This window comes from Pituophis catenifer, unplaced genomic scaffold (assembly GCF_029215685.1).
Source record: "Pituophis catenifer annectens isolate HBS135680 unplaced genomic scaffold, rPitCat1.0.hap2 SCAF_6, whole genome shotgun sequence".
Taxonomy (NCBI): Eukaryota; Metazoa; Chordata; class Lepidosauria; order Squamata; family Colubridae; genus Pituophis; species Pituophis catenifer.
Genome location: NW_027256886.1, coordinates 62,898,883 through 62,923,804, shown reverse-complemented (window position 1 = coordinate 62,923,804; position 24,922 = coordinate 62,898,883). Strand labels below are relative to the sequence as shown.

The 24,922-nt window shown below is 39.3% G+C and overlaps 1 protein-coding gene across 3 annotated transcripts in view; it reads right to left on the bottom strand.

Moving 5' to 3' along the window:
• Positions 1–10,472, bottom strand: part of DPYSL4 (dihydropyrimidinase like 4) — a 30,455-nt gene extending 19,983 nt beyond the window's left edge. For 2 of the 3 annotated variants that reach the window (XM_070946385.1, XM_070946384.1), the window contains exons 1-3: positions 7,158–7,196; positions 1,936–2,024; positions 964–1,148 (exon numbers count right to left, since the gene is read on the bottom strand). In XM_070946385.1, the coding sequence (XP_070802486.1) occupies positions 964–1,148; positions 1,936–2,024; positions 7,158–7,196 (313 nt within the window). Of the gene's footprint in view, positions 1–963; positions 1,149–1,935; positions 2,025–7,157; positions 7,197–10,118 lie in introns of those variants that run through there. The other variant, XM_070946383.1, reaches the window with a different exon arrangement.
• Between the last annotated feature and the right edge of the window lie 14,450 nt (positions 10,473–24,922).

Genomic DNA, 24,922 nt, shown 5'->3' with positions numbered 1-24,922 from the left:
GGTCATCAGATCACCTTGTTATGGTTTTAATTCAGATCGGGTAACTCGTTCACTTCAAATAGTTGAATAACTTAAAACATGTTGGTAGGTTGGAATGTCCTCATTTAAAATTAAGGGGAAACAGCTCTTTGGTTTCCAAGCTTCCTTTATTTATTTTTTTAACAATGGGTTCTATACAATTCTATTATGGTCTGCTCTGAATAAATGAATGGCCAACCTGGCTAGGGCTGATCAAGGAAACAATGAGAAGGAACAGGTGAGCACAGATGCAGAACTTGGCAGGATGCCTAGTCTTAAACACACTGGGTAGTTTTGAAGGATAGAATGAACTGATCTGATCTGATCTGCTACTCAGGAACCAAACAGTCTCTCCCCCACCCCAATGCTACTAGGGACTATTTAAGAATAACCATCACATGGTTGCTTTTCATCAGAAGCAACCTCCCAACATTAGAATTGCATTCCCAACTGCTTGCTTTATTCTGAGATTCTAGGCTTGGTGACTTGAACCAATCTGTGATGTCAGAACCTACAGAATTGACACGGACAACTTTTGTTTTATGTCATTGCCATACTCTATTTTTCTCAGACCTGCAAGTTGTTGGTTTCTTCATTTCTAAACCCGCCCTTTATCTATGATGGCTATAACTCTGGACTAGACTGTGAACTTCTAACTGTAGACTTCTAAACTCTGCTTCAACTCACTGGCACCACCAACACTGCACCTGACTCTGATACAATAATAACAATTTATTAAACTTGTAGGCTGCCCAGGTCTGAGCCATTCTACCTCACTTTTTCTACATTTCTCATGCAAGTTTTATATGACTGTTCAGTCAAGTGCTGTAGCTGTCTTGTTGATTGTTAAGAGTTACAAATCCATCACTAAACCAGTTACAAATTTGCTACTGTGTGATTGTTCCATCAAGAGCAGGACAAGTACATGGCAAAGTGACTACATACGTATCATGGTGGTTCCTCCTGCAAGAGCTGCTTTTGTGCCTTGGTAAAAGTCATCAGCAGAAGTCATTCCCATCAAAGGCATCTGTAATCTAGTGTGAACGTCTATTCCACCTGGCATAACTAACTGGCCATAAGCATCAATTGTTTTCACACCTCCAGGAACGATCAGGTTTTCTCCAATTTGCCTGAAAATGACATTAAAAATTATTTGAATAATAATTTCATTCGAGGGAAACGAGACTTTAAAGATATTCAGCATAACTGAAATGCCCTGAAATGGATGGAACATGCTAATAATGACTTGTCTTACTAAATGCAATGAAAACCGGAGGTTTAATTCAGTAAATTATATTTCTGATGTTCACAGGGTTGCTTTTAAGTTATCATTTTTATGATTAAGAGACACTTTTAACATAGAAATGTTTCACACTCACAATTACTCAGCTCTACATAAAGAAAAAGTGCCACTTTGGGGCAACATTTCCATCATAAGTTACAGATATATTTCTTTTGAGGTCAATAAGCTGCTTTTCTAAACTTTAGTTTCCATATAGATATAATAGAAAATAGTGGGGAATTTGGGATTTTGGTGGAACAAATCACTCTATACAAATATAATGTAAACAAGCTGTTTCACGTTCAAATGACGTGCAGTTGTAATCTAAACTACAAACTAATTTATTCAAAATAAAGCACCTTAAAATTAATCTTGGTCTAGAATTCCCCATATGCAAATATCTACTAACTTTCTCCAACCTAGTGACTTCCAAATGTATCTGGACTATTAACTCTTAGGATTCCTGCCACTCTGGCCAATGGGAGTAATGGTTTGGGAAGGCTGTTATAGGCAAAAGTTCTACATGTATTATTTTCATATAAAAAAATATCAACACAGACTTAAATCATGCAACTGTTTGCTGTGTATTATACAATGTTTTGAAGCAAATATATGTAATCAAATCACCAACTTACTTAATCAAACCATCTTCCACAAAGATATCTGCATAAAATGATTGATCATCATTGACAATCTTTCCTCCTTTGATGAGCAACCGGTCAGTCTAATTTAAGTAAACAAACAAAACATTTTCAAGATAATTTCAGATGTTTCATTCAAAGGCCACCTTAGATATTGGTATATAATCAGAAACCCCAATGCATGTAGAGCATAGATTGCAGTACAGACACAATCTTTAAATTCTGAAACATTTTATTTAAATATAACATACATAACAAAACCAGTTTGTACATCCTTGTCATTGTGATTTGGCTAGTTATAATTTGAAAAATGTTCATTTATGAATTTTAAGAATTGTCTCATTAATCTGGTCAACATTTCTATTATACCATATGAAGGAAGATAGGCAGCTCTTAATAAAAATTGAAAGATTTTCTACATTTTGCAGCCTTGGAAATAAGGAGGGTTGATTCTTTTCTCATAAAAAGAGCTTTGTTTTCCTCTCTCCAGGCCTCCCTACCACTTCAAATGCTGTCTCCAACACAATGAGATACAGACCATGCATGCAGGCTGTGACATAGCTACAAACAAGGGGCCAAAAGGGGAAGGGTTGTACTTCTCTAGTCAATTTGTTTTCTTTCCATTTCCTCACTAAAATGACGATCCCCCCCCTTTCATCTGATATCTTTCTTAGATAAAAATAAATGTTAAAAATACCATACTTTCTATGTTTTCTGTTTCAATGAACACATGGGAAATTCCAGGACCTTTTCATTGATGACAGCTTGGGATAGGAGACTGCTGACAATTTGTGAAGCTTCTGTAACCTTTACTTATCAAGCAAGGTATTGATAAACAGATAGACACAGGCAGTCCTAGTCTCAAAAAGAACATCTTTTCCATCAAAGAAACTGAATTTTGTTAAGTAAAATGAAACAATAATAATAATTAAACAAGGAAGAAAGCAATACAAAAGAAAACATCATTTTATTTTAACACATTTAAAACTCCCATTTTATCACACCCAGCAATGTATGGCTAAAAATTGTCTTGTGGCTGAAATTTTATTATAAAGATACTTAAGATACATGTGTGTTTGCCTTTGTCTCAGAAAAAAAACTACAATCACTAAGAGTTGACACTGAATTAATAAAACATTATCAATCAACACTGGCTTCTTTATTAAACTGAGATGGATATAAGGCTAGTCATATTCTGTCTCATAGTCATATGGAGCTTAGGTCCCTAAATGCAGACTCACCAAAAACAAAGGTGTGGAAGGTAAATAAATCATTTTTTTCCCAAGATATTAATAATCGAAAGCAGGGGTGTCGAACACAGGTGGTTGGATCTGGCCTGCAGGGCCATCCTGGAAAATGTAAGGGGCCAGCCCACATGGCTTCAACCAGGTCTACCCAATGCGAAGAGGACACATTGGGCCAGTGTGGCTTCGGCCTGGCCTACCCAGTGCGAAGAAGTCAGCAGTTTGGGGAGTGGTGTCAAACTGGCCACATCCACCCAGCTGGCCACACCCACCTGGCCCCCTCAGGTCAACCATAGTCCTGATGCGGCCCTCAATGAAATTGAGTTTGACATCCTTGATCTAAAGCTTCCTTTGCTTCTAACATACAGGTAGTCCTCAACTTACAACCACAATTGAGCCCAAAATTTATGTTGCTAAGTGAAAAATTTATTAAGTGAGTTTTGCCCATTTTACAACTTTTCTTGCCACATTTGTGCAGTGTGGATCACTGCAGTTTTAAATTAGTAATTCGGTTGTTAACTGAAACTGGTTTCTCCATTGACTTTGCTTGTCAGGTTACAAAACCCAGGAACACTGCAACTTTCATGTGAGTCAGCTGTCAAAAATCTGAATGTAAATCATATGGCCATGGGGATGCTGAAACGGTAATAAATGTGAAAAATAGTCATAAGTCACTTTTTTCAGTGCCGTTGTGACTTTAAACAGTCACTAAGTGAACTGTTGTATGTTGAGGACTACCCATAATCATAGAAGATGTGGTCTACCACAGGTGTGTTGAACCTGTGGTCCATGGGCCACACGCCGCCTTGGACAACCAGTAATGCAACACAAGAGTGTAATAAAAACATAAAAACTAAAAGGAAGTTTGTTCAACTATTCTGCTTGAATTATAACCAGGGAAAAACAGATATGCTGAGCCAACCTGTATTTTCTTAACTTCTTTTCAACTCAGATTTCCAGAGCTGGTTTGCTCTGGCTCATACAGCATAAACGAAGAAACATTTTTAAAGAACCCCTACATCAGTTGGGATCAGGAAACCCTTTAGTCAAATGCTTACTCATGAAAAATTCCTTACACCCTTGAAGCATTATTTTTTACTGAAGAGGAACAGTGGAATATTATCAAAGGAAATTATCAACGCAGAGAGACTTAGCCAAGTTATTTAGCATTAGATGGGGAACTGCAATGGAGAGGGCATGCAGAAAGTATAACCTCTTTCTTCCATTAAAGCATTTTAAGAGTTTATAAGTTATAGGGCCATTAGAAGAACAATGGTTCACCAGCCAAGAATAAATTGATAATGCATAAATGAATTATGATAATGCATACTTAAATCCCAACTCTATAAACCTTAAGTGGCATTAGAATGTAATCAAACATAATGGCCAGTATCCAAAATAATGATTAGGTTCACCCAGGAAAGATTAGACCAATGAATTTAATGGGGGAGAGGTGTTGGGAGCTAATTATCCCTTACCAAACTTCCAAATGAATATGCCAAGAAGCTTTGGGAATAACTATTCTAACATTGCCATGGACTCGTTCTTTTCCATTCAGAATCCCGTAAACTTTGATTGGTAGATTACATGTTACTCCAGGAAGAGGGTTATTAATAACTCTGCATTTTCATTTAATTCAATCTAATCATAATTTACTATATGTGAATCTGGCATATCCTTACGACAATCTTTAAAAAGCCAGCAGTGGGCCAGAAATTAGACACTTTTAGCAAAATATAGGGACAGAATAAAAAATATATTGAATAGCAGTTTTATTATCAGGCTCTTTTATATCCAGACTCAGAAGTAACTACCACTAAGTTTCATTAAAATCATTCTTAAACTGGGCACAAGACTTCAGTCTAAGAAAAACAAAACAAAACAATGTATACAGACTATTAACATTAAGGTAACCATAAGCACTATGTAACTGTGTTCCATAAATAGAAGTATGCAGATATACAGTGATGCAAGTAATTATTTTTTGCTCCTCCCACTGATGAAGAAACCGTGGCGACAGAAGAAATATGGGATGTACTAAAATTGAATCCCTGATAATAGCCACCAAAACACTGATTCCTTCTGACACAACACCCTAATGTTACACCTGGTCCCTTTTGTGCTAAATGAGCGTAACAACTCAATGCGTATCTACTCATAAACCTGCAGTCAAGTCAATCATGCACAGGATTACACTACCCTGTACTATATAGAGATCCAATACAATAGATTGGAAATACAGATATCTAGCCAAATAAAAGAAGTCTGATTCAACCAAAGTGTTGTCTTATGATCAGCAAAACTCAGAACACAGGTAAGCCATTATGAAGAGTCTCCAACTGAAGCTAAAAACACCACTGAATCCTTCTGAAGTTCAGGATTACAGGGGGAATTACACCCAACAAAGGAGCAAATTAAGACTCCAGATGTGTACTACTACTTTCATTAGAAAAATATAACTCACCCCCTCATTCTCAGGTTAGATAGGGTGACTTAACCCCCAATTTTATCCAAGGATGTTCAGTGAAGATTTTTAAAGGAGATGCAACATCACATCAACACATTGTAATGCTTATCTGTGCCAAATGTCATCTTATAGGTGGCATTGATTCGCATAGCCTAAAAATTCTTCTTTATCTTCCGTTTGTACACCTGGAGCACTCTTGGTTTAAAGATTTCACAATTCTGCAATGGTTCTAAAAGTGTGTGTGTGTGTGTGTGTGTGTGTGTGTGTGAGAGAGAGAGAGAGAGAGAGAGAGTGTGTGTGAGAGAGAGAGAGACAGAGACAGAGAGAGCTGCTGTGGGATTTGAAAGGGCTGGACAAGGAACCCTCCATTCAAACAATGGTAAACAGCGACAAAAATTCGTAGTGGGGAGAAAATGTTTTGAAAAGAATACCGCCCTTCTTTGAGTTTTGCCTACCCAACTATCTGAAGATCTTGTACTGGCAAGATCCAATCCGGGTCGGTCACCGGGACCAGAGGTTTTATCTTCCGACCTTTCGGACTGGTGCTGGAGCTTTGGGATACAATCTTTTATTGTTTTATAAAGATACATTCCTAGACAGTTGGGCTGCAAAACAAATCTCCTGAAATAAAGCTGGAGATCGCTTTCCATAAACGGGCTTAAGCAATAGATATCTGACCAAATCGAGGAGATGCGGCTTCCAGGGGAAAAGGTCGACTTTCAGATAAAGTCTGAAATTCAGATCTGAAATAGAACCGGGGCGAGTGGGGGGGGGACATCCCGTCCCAAATGCGGTGCTCTTCCATGCCTAAGCAAGCCAAGGACCCCCAAGGCCCCGAGGCACTCAGAGCCTTCCCGCCTCCTCCACCGCTGGCCCAGAGTCGGAAACTCGGAAGACAAAACCTCTGGTCCCGGTGACCGACCCAGATTGGATCCTTCAACACGATCCTGGGACACATCTATTCGCCTTCATTTCGTCTTTTACTGGTCCTACAGCCCCGATGAATTGGCCTGACAACTCCTCCCGTCTCATCCAGAGCCAAGCCCGGTTGCGGTCGAGCAGCCTCTGTCCAGCAAGCTCGGCCGACCCGTTTCCAAGAGTTCCCGGTAGCGCTCGTCGCAAAACCACCAAAGGCGGGACCCCAGGCCTTTGGGACCCCGGCACCCCAGGCAGGTGGCCGGACAATTGTCTCCCCTCCCGAACGGGCGGGATCCTCGCTCTCTCCTCCCGCCTGCTTCCACTCCCGCTCCCCCAGCCCGAGCCACCCTCAGCTCTGGGCGACGAAACCAACGCCCCCCCCCCGCCGTACCATCTTCACCTCAGGGGCGCCACAGGGAGGCCTCCTCCCAAGCCCCCCCACCTCTCCACCTTGCGCCCTCGGGGTCTCGCGGAAGCCAGACTTTTGGAGCTACCCACCCACCCGCCTCGGCCGCCGAAGGTCGGCGCGGAAACTCCTCGCCGCAGAGAAAGCGGCGAGGAAATATGCCTGAGGCGCTTCACCTCACCGTGATCCGAGGGATGTTCTTCTTGCCTTGGTAGGACATCTTCGCCTCGAGGCCGCGCCTGCAGTGCGGGAAGGAGGGCAGGGGAGGCGAAGCGGCCTTTCTGAGGCGAGAGGAGAAGCGGCGGCGGCGGCGGAGGGCGCGTGGAGGGGCGCGTTTGCGCGCGCGCGCACCTCCCTGGCGGGCGGATTGTTCTGGCAAGGGGTGGAGGGGGAAGGAGGGAAGGGGGGAGGGAGAGCGGCGACGCGGTGGCTCGCGCTGCTCCGCCGGCCCTCAGCCTCTCTGAGCAGCTGCCTGATTAGCATTCCGCCTTCGCCCCTTTGCTAAATACGAGACAGACTCCCCTCACCTCCTCCCGCTCCCCAGACGGGCGGGCAGCTCCGCTTGGGGAAGGCCTCCCTCCGGGCAGACTGCCAGCAGACGCGGCCCCTTCCCTGGCCAACAAAGGTTCTGGGCCGCCCTCGCTTGACAACAAAGAACACGTGGCCGAGCCCGCTGGAGGTTGCTGGGTTGGCGGCAGGAAGGCCCTGGTTGCCCCGGGATTTCGGGGCACCCTGGCTTGGTTAGACATGGAAGAGTCCCGCTTTTGGAACGGGATACTTCCCCTCCCCCCCTCCCTCCGCCCTATTTCAGGTCTGAATTTCAGACTTTGTCCTGAAAGCCAGATATTCCCTTGGAAGGAGCATCTCCTTGATTTGGTGGGAATTCTGTTGCTTGCGCCCATTTGTGGAAAGCGATCTCCCGCTTTATTTCGGGACAATCGTTTGGCCAACCGTCTAGGAATGTATCTTTTAACACAATACTTATTTAAAATTCAAAATAGAGCGAGCTGCAAGGGATCGCGATCGTCTTCTTTATTTCATCAGAAGTGTTTGCTCAACCGTCTAGGAATGTATCTTTTTAAGACAATAATTTAAAATAGAGAGAGCGAAGTGGAACGGGCAATTTATTAGCCGAGTCCCCATTTTCTCTTCCTGAGCATCAGCAACAACCTCCCGCGAAGATCTGAGAAGGTTGTCTTTTTCACGGACACGTGTTCTTTGTTGTCAAGCCAGGCCGGCCTCTATTCAGTTGTACCCGAGATACTAGTCCAGTATCGATCTGATTGGGTATCAGGTTTAGCCAAGAGAGTCTATTCTAGCAAGAAGGAATATTTCGATCTATAGTGAAATGCGTTCATTTCAGATCCGGTAGAATATCGATCATCGAATTTTGTCATTTTCTCTAATTCCCCCTCCACGGACGGACAACACCCGTCCTTTTCCAAACGTCCATTTATACACGCAGAGATAGGGTACCTATTTATGTTTCTGATCGAGTGGATCCTGGTCCACGAATCCTGATCCCATAATGAATATATGCAACCTCGCAGAATCTACATTTCTACAGACCAGAATCGTGGTTGCTTTTGAACCCCTTGTTTTCAAAATCCTAAGTGAGAATTCTCCAAATAAACTCTTCTCCTCCTCCTCCTCCTTTCCATCGTGCCATGTGTCCCGTCCTTTATTAACAGCCATAAATCAGGAATGACAAAAAGGTTTCTTTGCTCCCCTTACTCCGCCCCCTTCCACCTTCGCCCGAGTTTTCTGTTGCGTTCAAGTAGCCATTGAAAAGCCAAAAAGAAAAAAGAAAGGGGGGGGCATTTTGTGTCTGGCCACAGCTTATCTTTGTCGAATGCTTCAGATAAAACATTCGAGGGTGTGCTTGCCTGGCCTATTTCGCTTGGGTAGCGTTAATCTTGGCTATTTGTGCTGGTGATGGCTTAGGGACTTTGCTAAGCGTAACCCGCTTGGTTAATTGAAGGCTTGGACGGACTACACAAAGCCAGAAAGTAGGCTAATTCAGAAGGCCAGTTAAACGCGCCGCTGAAGCCGAAGGCGTATGCGTATTGCGCCTATTCTCTTCCCGTTTAAAATGATCAGCTATCAGTAAGTGATGGTGTTACTTAGTGTAGCTTGTGTAATGAAACGCAATAAAGCAAGTTCAGAGAGCACCAAGGACCCCTCACTGTCAGCTTTAGTGTCACTATCAGCTTTAGTGGGAATAAGTGCGACGACTCAACTGCAACTTTACAAACGCCACTTTACACTGCAGCCATATGCTTATCCTTATCCCCTATAAATAAATCCCTCTAATCTAGTAGGTTTAATACGAGTTACTATTCCCCTATCCATCCCGGAGCAGCCTCGGATTCACGTTAGTATCAACCAATCAGCCGCCAGCGCCCACTGAGTTTCAAACACAGAAACCACAGCGATTGGATTGCCTGAGCGGAGAGAGGTGAGGGAGGGGACGAGAGCATACCCGTTCATTTAGATGCAAATTCTGCTCCGGGAAGGTTAAGAAGTCAAAACTCGCTCCTCTCCTAGGTATTTGCCTTGCAAAACAAACACGTGACTGATTCTTATTTCTGGTCTTTCTGCGGGGCTGTAGGTGAAAGTCTCAAGTGCCCCACCAGCAGGAGCGAAAGGGTTGCGAGAGTAAAGCCACGCGCACAGTAAACACTGGTGAAACCTACCCCAGCCGTTTAAAGAGGGGTAACAGTGGCTGCAAAATCAATCGTCACCTTGCCTCTTCTCCATTTTTTAGGTTGCTCCCGCTGCAATGGTAGAGTAAAACGAAAAGATGCGGCTTTAGTTTAAAACCGCCCTCTGATTTAAGAAGTGGGGCTGACATATTGTGGCTGTTCCATAGGGGAAAAGACCTGCCTTCCCTGTAGCCCGTGGCGGTGCCTGCTTCGCGGACAAACGCATACCTGGATGCAAAATGCAAAACGATGGGACCGTTGTTTTTTTTTTTTTTTATATTTATGGACATGTTTCAAATGTTCTGCCATTAAATACATTCCTGAAAAAAAGGGCCAAGTCGAGGGGGATGGGGAGTGGCATATAAAGTTAATGGGAAATTCAAAAAGTTTCCTTCTTCCCGGGACGGCTATCCCCCGTGTCTTCTTTTCTCCCTTACCTGATGGTCACCGGTAGGCAGCTGCTCCGTAATCCCAGGTGAAGGCGGACATGGCTCTGGCACTGAAGTTGTAGGGAACGCCGTGTTTGGACTCCCATGGCTGGTTTCAATCTGCTCTTCCGATTCGCTGGACTGCTGGCTGGAGTCTTCGCGGTCAAGCTTCCGGCTCCCTTTTCTTTTCTCACAACTGAAAGAAGCAAAGTTCAGGGTTTTGTTTTCAAAGGCGCCCTCTACGTTGCAAAACATGCCTCCGTATTTCTGCCTGGGCTTGGGGCTCCCGGCGCCTAGTGCCGCGAAGTAATCGGGGAGTTCTTCCTCTTTCTTCTCCGGCTGCAGCTCTCTTCGCTCTGCCATGGCTGCTTAGGAAGCAGGCCACCCTCTTGAGGCTACTGGTGCCTGGAAATGAACTGAAGCTGGAGGTTTAGGGAAGGGAGGGTCATAGAAAAGCAGGGGTTCGGCTTGACTTTTCCTAACGAATCAGTTCGGCGATTCGTTAAGCCTGGTAGTAAAAAAAAGCCAACGGCGGAGCTGGGAGCTGTCCACGATATATGGTGCTGAAACAGACGCGTCAGAGAAGTTCATTAGAAGGACATCTCGGCGGAAGCCCACCTACGGGAGAATTTCCATTGCTGTCAGTTATACTGTTTTTCCTCTTGGGTGGGGTTGACTCAACTCCACTTTGCTGTTGATGGATCTCGGATGATCTCAGAGAAAAGAAAATGCCACTAAAATGTAGTGACAGCTATTAAACTATTATTACTGGATTAACTGTTAAACAGAGATAAAGTAGATTTGATTTGCTTTTGTCCTAAAAAATGATAGCCAAGGATAAGTAATAAAAATGAAATATTTTTTTGTCAAAACATTCTGGCTATATTGGCTTACTAAAAACTGCATATTATTAAGCCTGTAAACTTCGATAAACCTCGATTTTATTGTTCTAAAATCTCCAAATTTGAAATAAATGCCCATGTTAATAAATATGGGCTTCTTTGCTAAGTACTGTTTTTTCTGTTCTGTCTTCCCTTCATTTTTATCCATTTTTTCTACAGAAAAAAGCTAGTTTTGTAATCTTTTTGTAATTTAATCTTTTTGTAATTTAATGTTGTAGGGGTAGTGCTCTTCCCTATGCAATTTAACATCTACATGAGACTGCTGGGTGAGTTCACCTGTCAACATGGGGTGAGATATCACCTGGTGAATTAAGTGATGCTGTGGACATCTCGGTGTCCGGAGGCTGTGAGGGTCTGGATGGGAAACAAGAAGCTTCAACAGAACCCTAGGATGAATGTATAGCTTGTATTCAACTTTAGGATGAATGTATGTATGGGTTTTGGAGGTCTCTGATTCTAGCATAACACCACTATGGGCAATCTGAGGATCCACCTGGATTCATGCTGTTTGAGCAGGTGGCAGTCATGGAGGATCTTTGCACAACTCTGTATTGAGTACCAGTTGTGCCCATTCCTTGATGAAGGGCTCTATTCATGATCACTCATGTCCTGTTCACCTTTCAATTGGGCTGTTGCAATGTGCTGTACATGGGGCTGCCATTGAAGACACTTCAACTTGTGCAAAAGGCAGAGGCACAAGCAGTAACAAACAAGCAATTCTGATGGCAGAAGCTTAATTTGGAGGTACCTAGATATTTTGCACATATTTTGATATGTGCAAAAAATGTTCCCATGTATATAATAAAAGAAAATTGCCACTCAGCATGTGATAGTGTTGCTTTAGATTTTTTTTCCTATTCTGTGTAGAGAAAAAATAACTAAAGTAGTTATGGGTTTTAAAATATTTTTTAATTAAAAGTTTACAATAATTTATGTAGTTTACAAATTAATAGAAAGTCTCCGATATATAGCATATGAATCACAATACAAAAATATGTGTAAAAGTTTGTACATACGAGCCTACTTTAGGCTTAATATCTTTTTAGTACAGAACTTGTATTGAGAATATGATTATTGTGAGATTACCTTAAAAATAACACAAATAGAACATGGTATATTTACCATGGGGGAAAAAGTTATTCTAGATGCATTTACTGTATACAGATATTTACAGTAAATGTTATCCACTGTACAATTAATGTGTAGCTATACTATACATATTCACAGTATGATTTCCTGAGTCTAAATTAAATCAATTACTGTTGAGAAACACATTTTGCACTGTAAGTTTCATAATGATTTTACTGATGAATGATGATTTGGCACCTGTCCACCAAAAATAACTTTCAGATAACATTTTCTACACAACAGGTATGTAATGTTAGCAAGCTGTGTAAGGTACTCAGGGAAATACAAAGGTATTTAGTGAGCTGAATATTTCTAAATAACAGTCCTTCAGCAGCTTGAACAATAGGCATAAGTCTAAAATACATAATGCACAGTCACTGACAGATTAAGCAGCAATTCACATGGATTTTATGTTCAGACCTGATGTAAAAATGATCCAGAAATGTGCTCCTTCTGGAACTAGTAAAACAAGCTATGAAGGATATCTCTGTTAGTGTGATAGATTTGTTAAGGCTTTTCTGAAAAATCTGATACTACAATTAAAGGTACTTATATGAAATTATTTTCTCCATTTCTATATCAGCTATTTTCCTATATCAGTTATTAAACGGATATAATTGCAATGAAGTTCAGACATAGTCTCAGCTCATCAGCTGTATGGTAGATATGATGAGACTGAAAATGAATTCTAGATAATTTTTCTCTATCACAATTGGAAAATTTAATATGAATTGGATTTTTTAATGCTTAAATTCCCTTTCAAATAGGCTCAGCTCATGTAAGGCCCTCCTATTTACTGAAATGACAAGATGGCTCCATTAAGATTGCACACAATTTGATTAGATAAATTGGCATGTTCCAATCAATGAAGTCAGTTCTTCCTCCTCTGCCTTCCCAAATACTGGTTATGTATCATCAGGGAAGTCCATTGGGGCTAGACTTTTATAGACAATGTGCAAATAAGTTGCATCTAATATCAAAAGCAAAGTGTATCAGAACAGCACAGGATGCTTTATGTTATCATGATAAGCAATATCATCTGAAATATTCAGAATAGTTAAGGCTACAAATTTATACACATTAACGTAGGAGTAAGCCTTACTGAGTGCAGTGGGATTTATTTTAGGGCAAACACGCATAGGATTGTACCCAAATTGTGGTAAAACTGAGATATACTCTCTCTATATAGCCCTTTAAAGTCTATATGGTATGCAAGAAAAACAAAAAAAGTCTCAGAAACTATTGCAGTACATATGGCAGACTTATACACATGGGAGAATTAAACCAAAGCAGTTTTGTTTGATTGCTTAGTTATTGCACTATCAAAGGAATAATGAAATTAAGCCTTAATTCTAATGCCGTAATTCTAAATATATTTCCTTGTACATTCTATTAAACTCCATGGGAAGTATATTCATGTAAGAGATCAATGAGTTTGGAGGCAGCTTTCTGAGCAGGATAAGAAGCTGAGGGAGAAAGTGACATTGGGAAGCAATTCAGACATTTCCAATGGACTTATGTTTTTTGTTCAGGCCAAATTGGTAACATAGATACCTTGGTAACTTCAATCTGTGCCCAATTCTCTATGCTAAGCTATTCTGTTATATAGTAGTGAACATGGACTGCAGAGGCAATCAGGAAAGCAATTCTGAAAAAGATAAGAACATTGGTTTGTGTGAAATCCTTTGGAGGAAAAAATGTTTTTCTTCTGTTACTTCAGGATAACAGTTTGAAGCAATCTGGACCAATCTTTGTAAAGGTGAGATGAACTTCAAAATGCCCTCTATCTGGGTTCAGGTATAATTTAATATAGGCAGTGAAAATGTCCTGTTCTGCATCCTCTGACTAGTTCAAGTGAGGAGAAAGTGTCATTCTTCAATTAGTATTGGAAAATACTGTAAATACATGCTACTTTGCCATAATGCCATCTTTTTGGAGTCCAATATTATGTTAGTACAATCTAGGGTTGAGTATCTACTTGTTTCATCATAGACACATTTGTTTAGAATTAAATTGTGATTATTTCATAGGATTTTTTTCCATTAATTAATTTGTAGAGGACTTCAAAGCTGACAAGCAATCAGCTTTCCCAAATTTGGTAGTTTCCAGACAAATTCTGAGAATACAATTCAAAGAATTCCTACTCAATATGGACAAAGATATGGAATTCAAGGGGGTGAAGCACCAAAATTCCAAAGGAGATTAGAAAAGCCTTGATATAAACTCTGCAGCTCTAGTCATATGTTTATTGAAGAATGATAATTTTAGACTCATGGACGTAACTCTACATTTCCTTTTTCTATATGGGATGTGGATGAATGTGTATGTAAAATACATACATGTGAATGTAGTGTATGACTTCTGAGCGGCAGAAAACAAAAATACATTCGCTGAGTCATTCTTGTATGTACAATGCATATTTCCATATGAACATTAACATATTTATATATACCCTCACTTATTTTTGTACATTTCCTTGTCTATATAGATAAAATTGTTTATATAAAAGTTTTAAAAAAGAAATGTTAATTGGCAATTATAGGACAACTGAAGCATATATACAGCATGCTAAAATGTCTGCAAAAATAAATGTATACTAGCCAGTTTTCAATTCTGCAATCCATTCAATACATCACCTATTGCTCAACATTACCAGGCCAATAGCAGCATCTGAAAGCAAACCAATTCACTCAATATTCATGGCAGTGTTTCTCAATCTCAGGAATTTCAACTCCTAGACATGCCCAGCCAGCATATTGAAGTTGAAGTCCATACATTTTAAAATTCCTGAGATTGAGATGCACCATTTTAAGGCATTTAAATGGATGCCTGCATACAGTGTTACTTTCATACAGTTGAATCAGACTGTTGCTTTTAATAAAATTAATGATAAATGCAATGCCTATGGCACTTGCACATGAGTGAAGTAGAGCCAAGGTATTAGGCCAGGGAGACTTGGTTCAAGTACACCTTTAGGCCTGGAAATTCTCTTGGTGACTTTGGGGCCAATGACCTTTTCTCAGTCCAACCTACCTGATAAGAGTTTTTCTGAGGACTAAGTAAAACAATATCCCTTTATATAAGCAATCCAGAGCTCCTGAAGAAAAGATGGATTATAACTAACAACAGCAAAAGCAAAAATGTAAGTTTGCATTTCCTGTTGCTTTCAACCTAAGTGGATCTGAGGTAAGGATGCACACACAGATACATGTTGTTTATGAAAGAAGTGAAAAACGTGTTGTGTAGGAACGAAATATATCCTGCAAGTATTCCTTGTTCAAAGACTAGTTGGATCAGATCAGGGCAACTGCATACAGAGGAATTTCATTCCATACATATTTGTCTGATCTGACATGCTTTGGGGGATGTGAAGTGGAGCTTGATGAGAGGAAAACTACCACAACACATTTATTCTTTGGGGGGGCGGGGAGAAAGCTTATAAGGATTCAGGAATAACAGGAATCATGTGCATTGTTAATGAATAAGAGGCATAGTCCAGCTTTACACATATCATTGAAGTATTGGAGGATTAAGCCCAGGGGTGAAATGCTCCCGGTTCGGACCGACTCAGGCGAATAGGTAGCGATGGCGGCGGGCAGTTCAGAGAACTGGTAGCAAAAATCCCTGCTCCCGCCCCCCATGCCCAGCTGAGCCGCGCGATCATCAGAGCCTTTTTTTTCTTTTAAATGGCTCTGACCAGCCAAGCTCTGACGATCCCAACTGACTTGCTTGCTAATCAGGCAACTCAGCTTGGATCGCCAGAGCCATGTAAAAGAAAAAAACTTTTTTCCTTTTAAATGGCTCTGCCTGCTAATCGGTAGCAAAAATCCCTCCCCTTCCCCCCCCTCAGCTTGCTTACTTTAGCTGCTGGTCACAACGCCTTGCTGTAATCCCTGCAATCGATTGCATCAGCAAGCAACTGAATCTCCCTGCCTGCAATCAAGCAGGCAGGGAGTTGTGGACTTCAACTCCCAGAATTCCTCAGCCAGCAAAGGAAAGCTGGCTGAGGAATTCTGGGAGTTGAAGTCTACAAGTCTTAAAGTTGCCAAGGTTGGAGACCCCTGTTCAATTGGGTAAGTTTTTTTCCCCTTTGGGAGTTTTAAAAAAATAGTTAATTGGTTTTGTTTTTTTTTTTAGTTCTTTTTTTAGACCTAGTCATTTAAAGTTTAGGAAGTTTTAAATTTAACTGCTTTTATATAAAAATAAAAATAAAATAAAATAAAATAATATTTGTGCAGCTTTCTGAGATTTAGTGTGTTTCTGTAGTGTTTCACTCTAACTACACAATCACACAAAATCTCACAAAGCTGTATGTGGAATTTTGTGTGTGTAAAGTGTGAAAGTTGGTTTTTTGGGCTTTTTGTGGCTGTGTGAGGTTCCTGCTTGTTGCAGGGGCCATTTTGGGTCTAGCACAGCTGCTTTTATATTGTGGGTGAGCCAGTTGTGTTGTGTTGTGTTTTGTAGGTTAAAAAACGGCAAAGAAGTGACATTGACTTGGCCACGCCCACCTGACCAACAAGCCATGCCCTCCCAGTCACCTTACCACCAAGCCCCACCCACTAATTAAGCCACGCCCACAGAACCGGTAGCAAAAAAATTTAGATTTCACCCCTGATTAAGCCTGAACTTAAAACGCAAACTCAAGACATACTTGCCCACTTCCTGTAGGTAAATGAAGAATTGCAGTCTTAACTTTTCTCACTAAAACATTCTCTGAGTGTTAATGCAGTAGCTATAAACACTCTTACCAGGGTAGAACCTGGGTTATTTACAGGTTACAACACACATGTATAAAACAGTGAAAGTCACATTCTAATGAGAATGCTGTGGTCTAAATATAATTTCTGAGCAAACTTGCTTTGGCTCATTTTGACCAGATGCTGAATTTCGAAGGGCTGATTCTCTACTTACGATTAAAGTATTATGAATATAAAAACATAAGATTTCTTTGTAGTTATTTAAACTAAGATGATTCATATACAGTATTTCTTCTATTTTGTCATCAGTGGCAGGGGTGAAATGCTCCCGGTTTGGACTGGATCGCCCGAACCGGTAGCGATGGCGGTGAGTAGTTTGGAGAACCGGTAGCAAAAATCCCTGCTCCTCCATTCCCAGCTGAGCCGCGCAATCATCAAAAGCATCTTAAAATTATGTTTAAAAGCATTTTTTCTACAACCTTTTCAGCCAAAAAAATGCTTTTAAAAGTAAAAATAAAAAGCCTCTGATGATTGTACGGCTCAGCTGGGATCGTCAGAGGCTTTTAAAAGCATTTTTCTACAACCTTTTGAGGTTGTAGAAAAAATGCTTTTAAAAGCCTCTGACAATCCCAGCTGAGTTGCCTGATCGGCAGAGGATTTTAAAAGCATTTTTTTACAACCTCTTCAGCCAAAGAGGTTGTAGAAAAAATGTTTTTTTTTTTAAAAAAAAAGCCTCTGCTAATCAGGCAACTCAGCTGGAATCATCAGAGGCTTTTAAAGGTGTTTTTTTTACAACCTCTTCGGCTGAAGAGGTTGTAGAAAAAATGGTTTTAAAAGGTAAAAAAAAAAAAGCTGGCCACACCCACCCAGTCACATTAACCCCACCACCACCAAGCCATGCCCACAGAACCGGTAGTAACAAATTTTACATTTCACCACTGATCAGTGGTAATCACTTTAAATGGCAGACAGGAATACCAATATAATATTCAGGTGGACCATATATTTTCTCCATGACGTTCACTTATTTTCACCTCCAGGTACATAAAATTGTTATAAATAATAATAATCATAAGGACTGAATAGACAGATAAAAATGCCAAATTCAGTCTAAAGCATCTTGCTGACTGTGTGACAAACTTGTTGTCAAAAAGTGCCCGTTTCTGGAGCAGATTTTAAAATAAAAATCATTCTGTATATATTGTAAAACACTGAACTGATAAGCATTTGAGCAGAATGACATTAGGAAAAAAGTCCTCAAGGGGGAAAAAAAGTCTTGTGTGGCTTTCTGTCTTATTGGTTTTCTGGTTTCCTTGAATCTGGAATACTGTTAATAGATGCATTTCCTTTAAGTTCACGTTTAATTAGAATCTGCAGCATCCAATTTGCAAACTGTATATGAAAGAAAAGAGAAAGCTAAAGCTAAATACAATATGTTTGTTAAAAGATTTAAAGTTTCAACAGTGGTAACCCGCCAAACTACACAGCAAGGTTGTGAAAGGTTTTAAGATGTTCCACAAAGTGTAATTTTCAATAGTAAAGTAGTTGTATTTTTTTTTTTGCAAGTCATTGCACGTGTGTGTACAACACACTTTTGTGCTGAGAAGCACTGCACTTGGATGTTTTGCACAGCCCTGAAAATATAATACAGGTAGTCCTCTACTTATAATCACATTTGAGTCCAATTATTTTGTTGCTAAGTGAGACAGTTGTTAAGTGAGTTTTGCCCCATTTTGACCAACTTTCTTGCCACAGTTGTTAAGTGAATCACTGCAGCTGTAACATGTTTGTTAAGTGAATCTGGCTTCCCCATTGACTTTGCTCGTCAGAAGGTTGCAAACGTGACCGTGGGACACTGCGACTGTCATAGATATAAGTCAGTTGCCAAGTGTCTGGATTTTGATCACATGACCATGAGGATGTTGCAATGGTTCTAAGTTTGAAAAACGGTCATAAGTCACTTTTTTCAGTGCCGTTTTAACTTTGAACAGTCACTAAAAGAATAGTTGTTAAGTCAAGGGCTACCTGTATATTCATTTTAGCATTTTGGACACTGTAAGAGTCTTGTCATTAATTTTTCAAATTAAACAAGTCCGTGAAGAGCTCCTGCTCCAAGTAGCTGACTTAATATCACCTCTAAAATATCTTATCTAACATGCTTAATCCAGTCTCTGAAAAAATAGATGCTTTGGGTTATTTGTCTGTTCAGCAAGAGCAGCCTGGTGAGGCAGCATATGTGACTGATGTGCACAGTCTTGTTGAAACACTAACTGCATGCTGAGTCCCAGCAGGCAACAATATCTAACCATCCTTGGCTGATTTTGAAAAACCTAAGCAGAGTTACTGCTGGTTAGTGCTTGGAGGATGGATGATAGGTAGGTCACTGGAAAATCACAGGTTAGTAAGTTAGACTGGGATGGGAAAAAAATCCTAGAAAAAAGACAATGATGAACTGTTGTCATCAAGAAAATTTATAGACATGAGTCAAGCTCAAGTTGAGAGAATCTTTGTTTTATTTATGTGTAAATTATTCAATAAATGGCTCATAGAGTTTTGGGAATGAAATAATTAAAAAGACACTGAGATATGGTGAAAATCTAATCATGTCTGGGTATATCATTAAATATGTTCTGGACCAGTTAAGCACACTTAGCTCTAAATACAGGTAGCTGTCAATTTACAATTGTTTGTTTAGCAACTGAAGTTACAATTACACTGAAAAAAAATGACTTAGGACTCATACTTATGGTTGTTGTAGCATCCCTATGATCATGTGATCAAAATTTGGGAGCTTGGCACCCAGCATGTATTTATGATGAGTGCAGCGTGTTAACTTTCCCAGCTAACATCTGAAAAGGAAAGTCAATGGGAGAAGTCAGATTCTCTTAATGACTGAATGATGTACTTAACAGTTCCAAGGATTTGCTTAAATGTGGCAAAAAAAAAAAAAAAAAAAAGATAGCACACCTCATTTAACAACTGCCAATATGCTGAGCAATGAAAATTCTGGTGCCAACTGCGGTCATAAGTCGAGAACTCCCTGTATAACTTGAAACGCCATAATGGCTGATTATCTGTAAAGAAGGTCTGACATAGTAACATGGAATACCAAGAAATCATGCTACAGCTTGTATAAAGCACCTACAGAGAATACAGGTAGTCCTCGATTTACAACTGTCCATTTAGGGACCATTCACAGTTTTAACGGCACTGAAAAAAGTGACTTACTAATGTTTTTCAGACTTATGACCATTGCAGGATCTCCATGGTCATGTGATCAAAATTCAGATGCTTGGCAACTGACTCATATTTATGTTGGCTGCAGTGTCCCGGGGGTCATGTGATCACCTTTTGTGATCTTCTGACGAGCAAAGTCAATGGGGAAGCCAGATTCACTTAACCACCATGCTACTAATTTAGCACATGCAATGATTCACTTAACAACCATGGCAAGAAAAGTCATAAAATGGGGCAAAACTCACTTAACAACTGTCTCACTTAGCAATAGAAATTTTGGGCTGAATTGTGGTCATAAGTCGAGGACTGCCTGTAATGTAATTTTAGGCAAGATACTTTAATTAGGTCAATTAAGTGTCTACAATGCTGGGTAGTATCCTGATGAATACTCAAGCAATGCAGAAGGCAGAGATCCTCATACATAGAGACTTTAAGGATTCTTAATACACATAGCTGTAATTAAAGAGCCACGGTGACGCAGTGGTTAGAATGCAGTACTGCAGACTACTTCTGCTGACTGCTGGTTGCTTGCAATTTGGCAGTTCGAATCTCACCAGGCTCAAGGTTGACTCAGCCTTCCATCCTTCCAAGGTTAGTAAAATGTCCCCCACTTACTAGTCTAGCCTATTCTGGAGGTTGCAAAAAACAAACCTCAGGAGCTGAATCTGTGAGACAGGGGTGATGCAATGCAATTGAGGAGACCGGAAAGTAATGTTCTTAGGATTTTTATAATCGTCACATCCATTAATTTTTTAAACAGTTGTTTTAAAAAGTTTTTAAAAAGAAGAAAAAGTAGAGAGGAGTCCTTATTTCACTTTGGTTTGGCTATTATTGCAGAGTCCATCAAGATTCCTCCAGGCGATAGCATATCCTAGCAAACATTATCAGTTGGTCCCCAAAAGCAACCTTTACAAAAGAATCTCCAATATTACCTATGATATTGGTAGGAAAATAGTGACAGTGTATACTGAAATATATAGTATACAGTAATATAAATAGAATACTATAAATAGTATACTATAAAATATATAGTATAATATATAGTAGTATAATACGAGTATACTGAAATAGTAGTGATATACCACCACTTTTCTCCCAGAAGGAAAAAAAAATAAATGAATTGTTTGCAGATGGGCTAATGGACCCTAAGGCATATAACTATAGATATTTCTTTTCTCTCTCTCTCTCTGTCTAAAGGCAAGGATGGAGTTACTGCTTCCTCTCACACTGTCCTTTCAATGGAAAGAGCAAAGGGGAAAATCTAAAGAAAAAGGAAAAATACAAGGAGAGATTTGGGTGGTGATTATTGAGGCCTTCTGCAATAACCTGAGTGTATCAATATATAGCTGGGATTCCTTTAAAGATTTTCCACCCTAGTTCTCTAAAATGAGTGGACAATCTATATCCACATTTGTATGGATTATAAAGCTATAATATTATATTTGAATGGATTATAAAGCTAAATTTGAATCACAGTATAGATATTTTAATGTAGGAAGAATTTTGCAAAAATATATTTGAGTCATGTTAATAATTTAATACTAACATTTCCATCCTCAACCAACAACAATTAGCATCACAAACATTTATTTTTTTCTCAAGGAAAGAGGCATTGAATGTTAGCTGGAATTCTAAACGCACTAATACTCAAATTACCATTAAAAATCTTAAATAGAGATTGTCGAAATTTAGCTGTTCTGGATGTTGCAGAAAATATTCCAAGTATCAGCAGTGAAAGTATTCATCAAATGAATCAGCAATATGTTTATCATTGATAGAGTGAACATAGTTTTGAAAAAAAAAACGCCATTAAAATTCATAACCTTGGTTTGAAAAGTAGGGCTTCTCTAAATCTTGCTTCTTTCTAAAAAGGATCTGAGGATAATCATGAATAAATAAGAAAATTCCCATTTGACACTCAGCAGATGGTCCATTTGACCTTGCAGTCACTTCTCAACTGGGCATTAGACATAAAAGTCTCCATATGGCTGAGAAAAACAAAGATTATGAATGATAGAAGAGGGTTATTTTAATCTATTTATTTTGGAAGAAGAGTAGAGAAAAGGGTCAAACTTCTTCAAACTCCTTGCCAACTATATTATTTAAAGACACAACATAATTTGGATTTTTATTTTTTCACATTTAAGATATACTGCTTTATTGATAAAAAAAGAAATGTCTTTTCTTCCATCACTTCCTTGTGATGGATTTTTCTTTTCTAAATGAAAAAACAAGCAAAAATAATATGATGAGATCAATATTATATTGCAGGATTATTTTTAAAGTCACTGATGTGGAACCAAATCACAGTTTATCGATAGAGCAATGCTTAGGTGATAAACCTTTTAATTCTGTATCACTTTGTTTTTACAGGAAATGTGACACTTTCTTTTGTCTGCCTTGTAGCTGTGATTTAGAAGAGCTTGTTTTTGTTAATATTATTTTCTAAAGCAAAGCTTCAAGAATTATCTATTCACATTCTCCATGAGATAAATAGGTTAATGCTGGATTTGTTCTTAGGAAGACTAGAATCGTATTGCAGCTTTGGAAGAAATTTATTATTATTTATATCAATGATAGCGGAAAGGTCAGCTATTAGCCAAAATCTTTAATTGGGATTTCTTTAAACTTTATTTCCAGTTCTATCCCATAATATTTAGGATGTCTACAAAAGTGAGGAAAACCACAATAAACCTAATTACTTAGCAAGTGTAAGAGCACCCCTGTTTATTTTAACATTTGTTTCTTTATATATTTTACTCTTATTAAATTTAGCTTCAATTCCTTCTGGTTTCCCTTTGTATTGGAAAAACCCCCGTCTAATATAGAAATGTACTGTAATCAAAGGTGATCAGCTGCTTAGTCAGTTCTGATTAATTTCACCATTATTCGCAGGGTACAAACATGGTGCTAAGAGATTTGCAGACATCTTATATTAGACAACATCTCTTTAAAAACTTAATTTCTGCAGCAGCCTTTCTTCTCAATCAAAAAATAAGATAGTGTACAATATAGACTTATTAGTTAATATTAATATTTAGATATTAAAAATCAGTCAAAGTAATCCATGAAGACTTTCCTTCAAATGACAGTCAATAGATAGATTATTTGCTAGCAGTAAAAAATAATATACTTAGAAGTTGTAATCAGGCTCTAGAAATGCTTCACATTCACTCATGCCTTAATTACTTCCCTTTGGATTGCTGAAATGTGTTATAGATGGGGCTGCCCTTGAAGACCACTTGGAACCTGCAAGTGGTTCAAAATGCAGCAACATGGTTTCTAATACAGGGGTCTCCAATCTTGGCAACTTTAAGACTTGTGGACTTTAGCAAAGCTGGCTGAGGAATTCTGGGAGTTGAAGTCCACAAGTCTTAAAGTTGCCAAGGTTGGAGACCCCTGTTCTAATAGGTTATTTATTTATTTATTATTTATTTCTTAGTTCGATTTATATGCCGCCCTTTTCCGGAGACTCAGGGCGGCTTACAATGCATTAAGCGATAGCCTTCATACTTTTGTAGATACCTGCTTAGTAGGGCTTTCGGCCCCCTCCTAAGCAGTGTTCTTTTTTATACAAAGTCAGCTTATTGCCCCCACAAACCAGGTCCTCATTTTACCTAGCTCAAAAGGATGGAAGGCTGAGTCAACCTTGAGCCTGGTGAGATTTGAACTTGCAATAATTGCAGGCAGCTGGTGTTACTTAACAGTGCTTTAGTCTGCTGCGCCACCAAGGTTCTTGGTTGTAATTCAAAAATGGTTATTTCTTACAAAGCCTTTCTTAGATAGGGCCAGGCTATTTACAGGATCACCTGCCTCCTGTTAGTTCTGCTTATCACACCAGATAAAGTGGAGTGAGTGTACAGAATTAACCTGCAACATCAGACAATGTTGTCAAAGGAGCCTGGATAGCTCAACAGACTAAGCACTGTAATTTAACACCAGCTGTCTGCAATTAAAGTAAGATCGAATCTCGCCAGGCTCAAGGTTGACTCAGCCTTCCATCCTTTCTAAGGTAGGTAAATTGAGGACCCAGTTTATTTATTTAATTTATTTATTTATTTTTATTTCTATACCGCCCTTCTCCTGTGGGACTCAGGGCGGTGTACAGCCGAAATAAAACATCTGTGCGGGCAATAAGCTGACTTTGTATAAAAATATACAAAAGTATGAAGGCTATTGCTTAACGCACTGTAAGCTGCCCTGAGTTTCCGGAGAAGGGCAGCATATAAATCAAATTAAAAAAAAAAAAGAGAGAAGTGTGGCTTCTCATTTGACAGCTTGCTCAGGGCTATAGTCAAATAGCTCTGATCCTACTGGCATGTCATAAGAACACTGAAGAGTTGACTTTTCCTATGATGCATTGGGGCAGAGCACTGGGTGTTTAACTCTAGGAGTTTTAAATAATATTGATTGGTGTCCTTGGTTATCAATCTGTTGGTTTCAAAATGTATGGTTTTTTTCTGATCATTAAAATTTGCTTGTAAGTTTGCCCAAAGTTGTTTTGTGATTCAGGTATCCATACAAGTTGAACAAATAAATAAATATTTTAAAATAGGCAGACATATCTAACTTTTCTTTGCTAGCCTCATTCCAGTTTCTAAATTGTTCTCCAATGAAAGGAGGGATCAAATAGTCAGATGTGACTTATTATTGGATCTTATCCTCTTTAAACTACTGAAAAAGAGTAGGGCTCCTAATTTAACTAATCAGTTCATTTATTTTTATAGTTTTATCTAACAGATAAAACATAGTTGATTCACAGTTAGCATCAGTGCAATGGGCTCTTCTTTCCAGCATGTTAATATGCTTTCTTCTGTTCTTAAGATAGGAAGTATGTTGGTGTAAAATC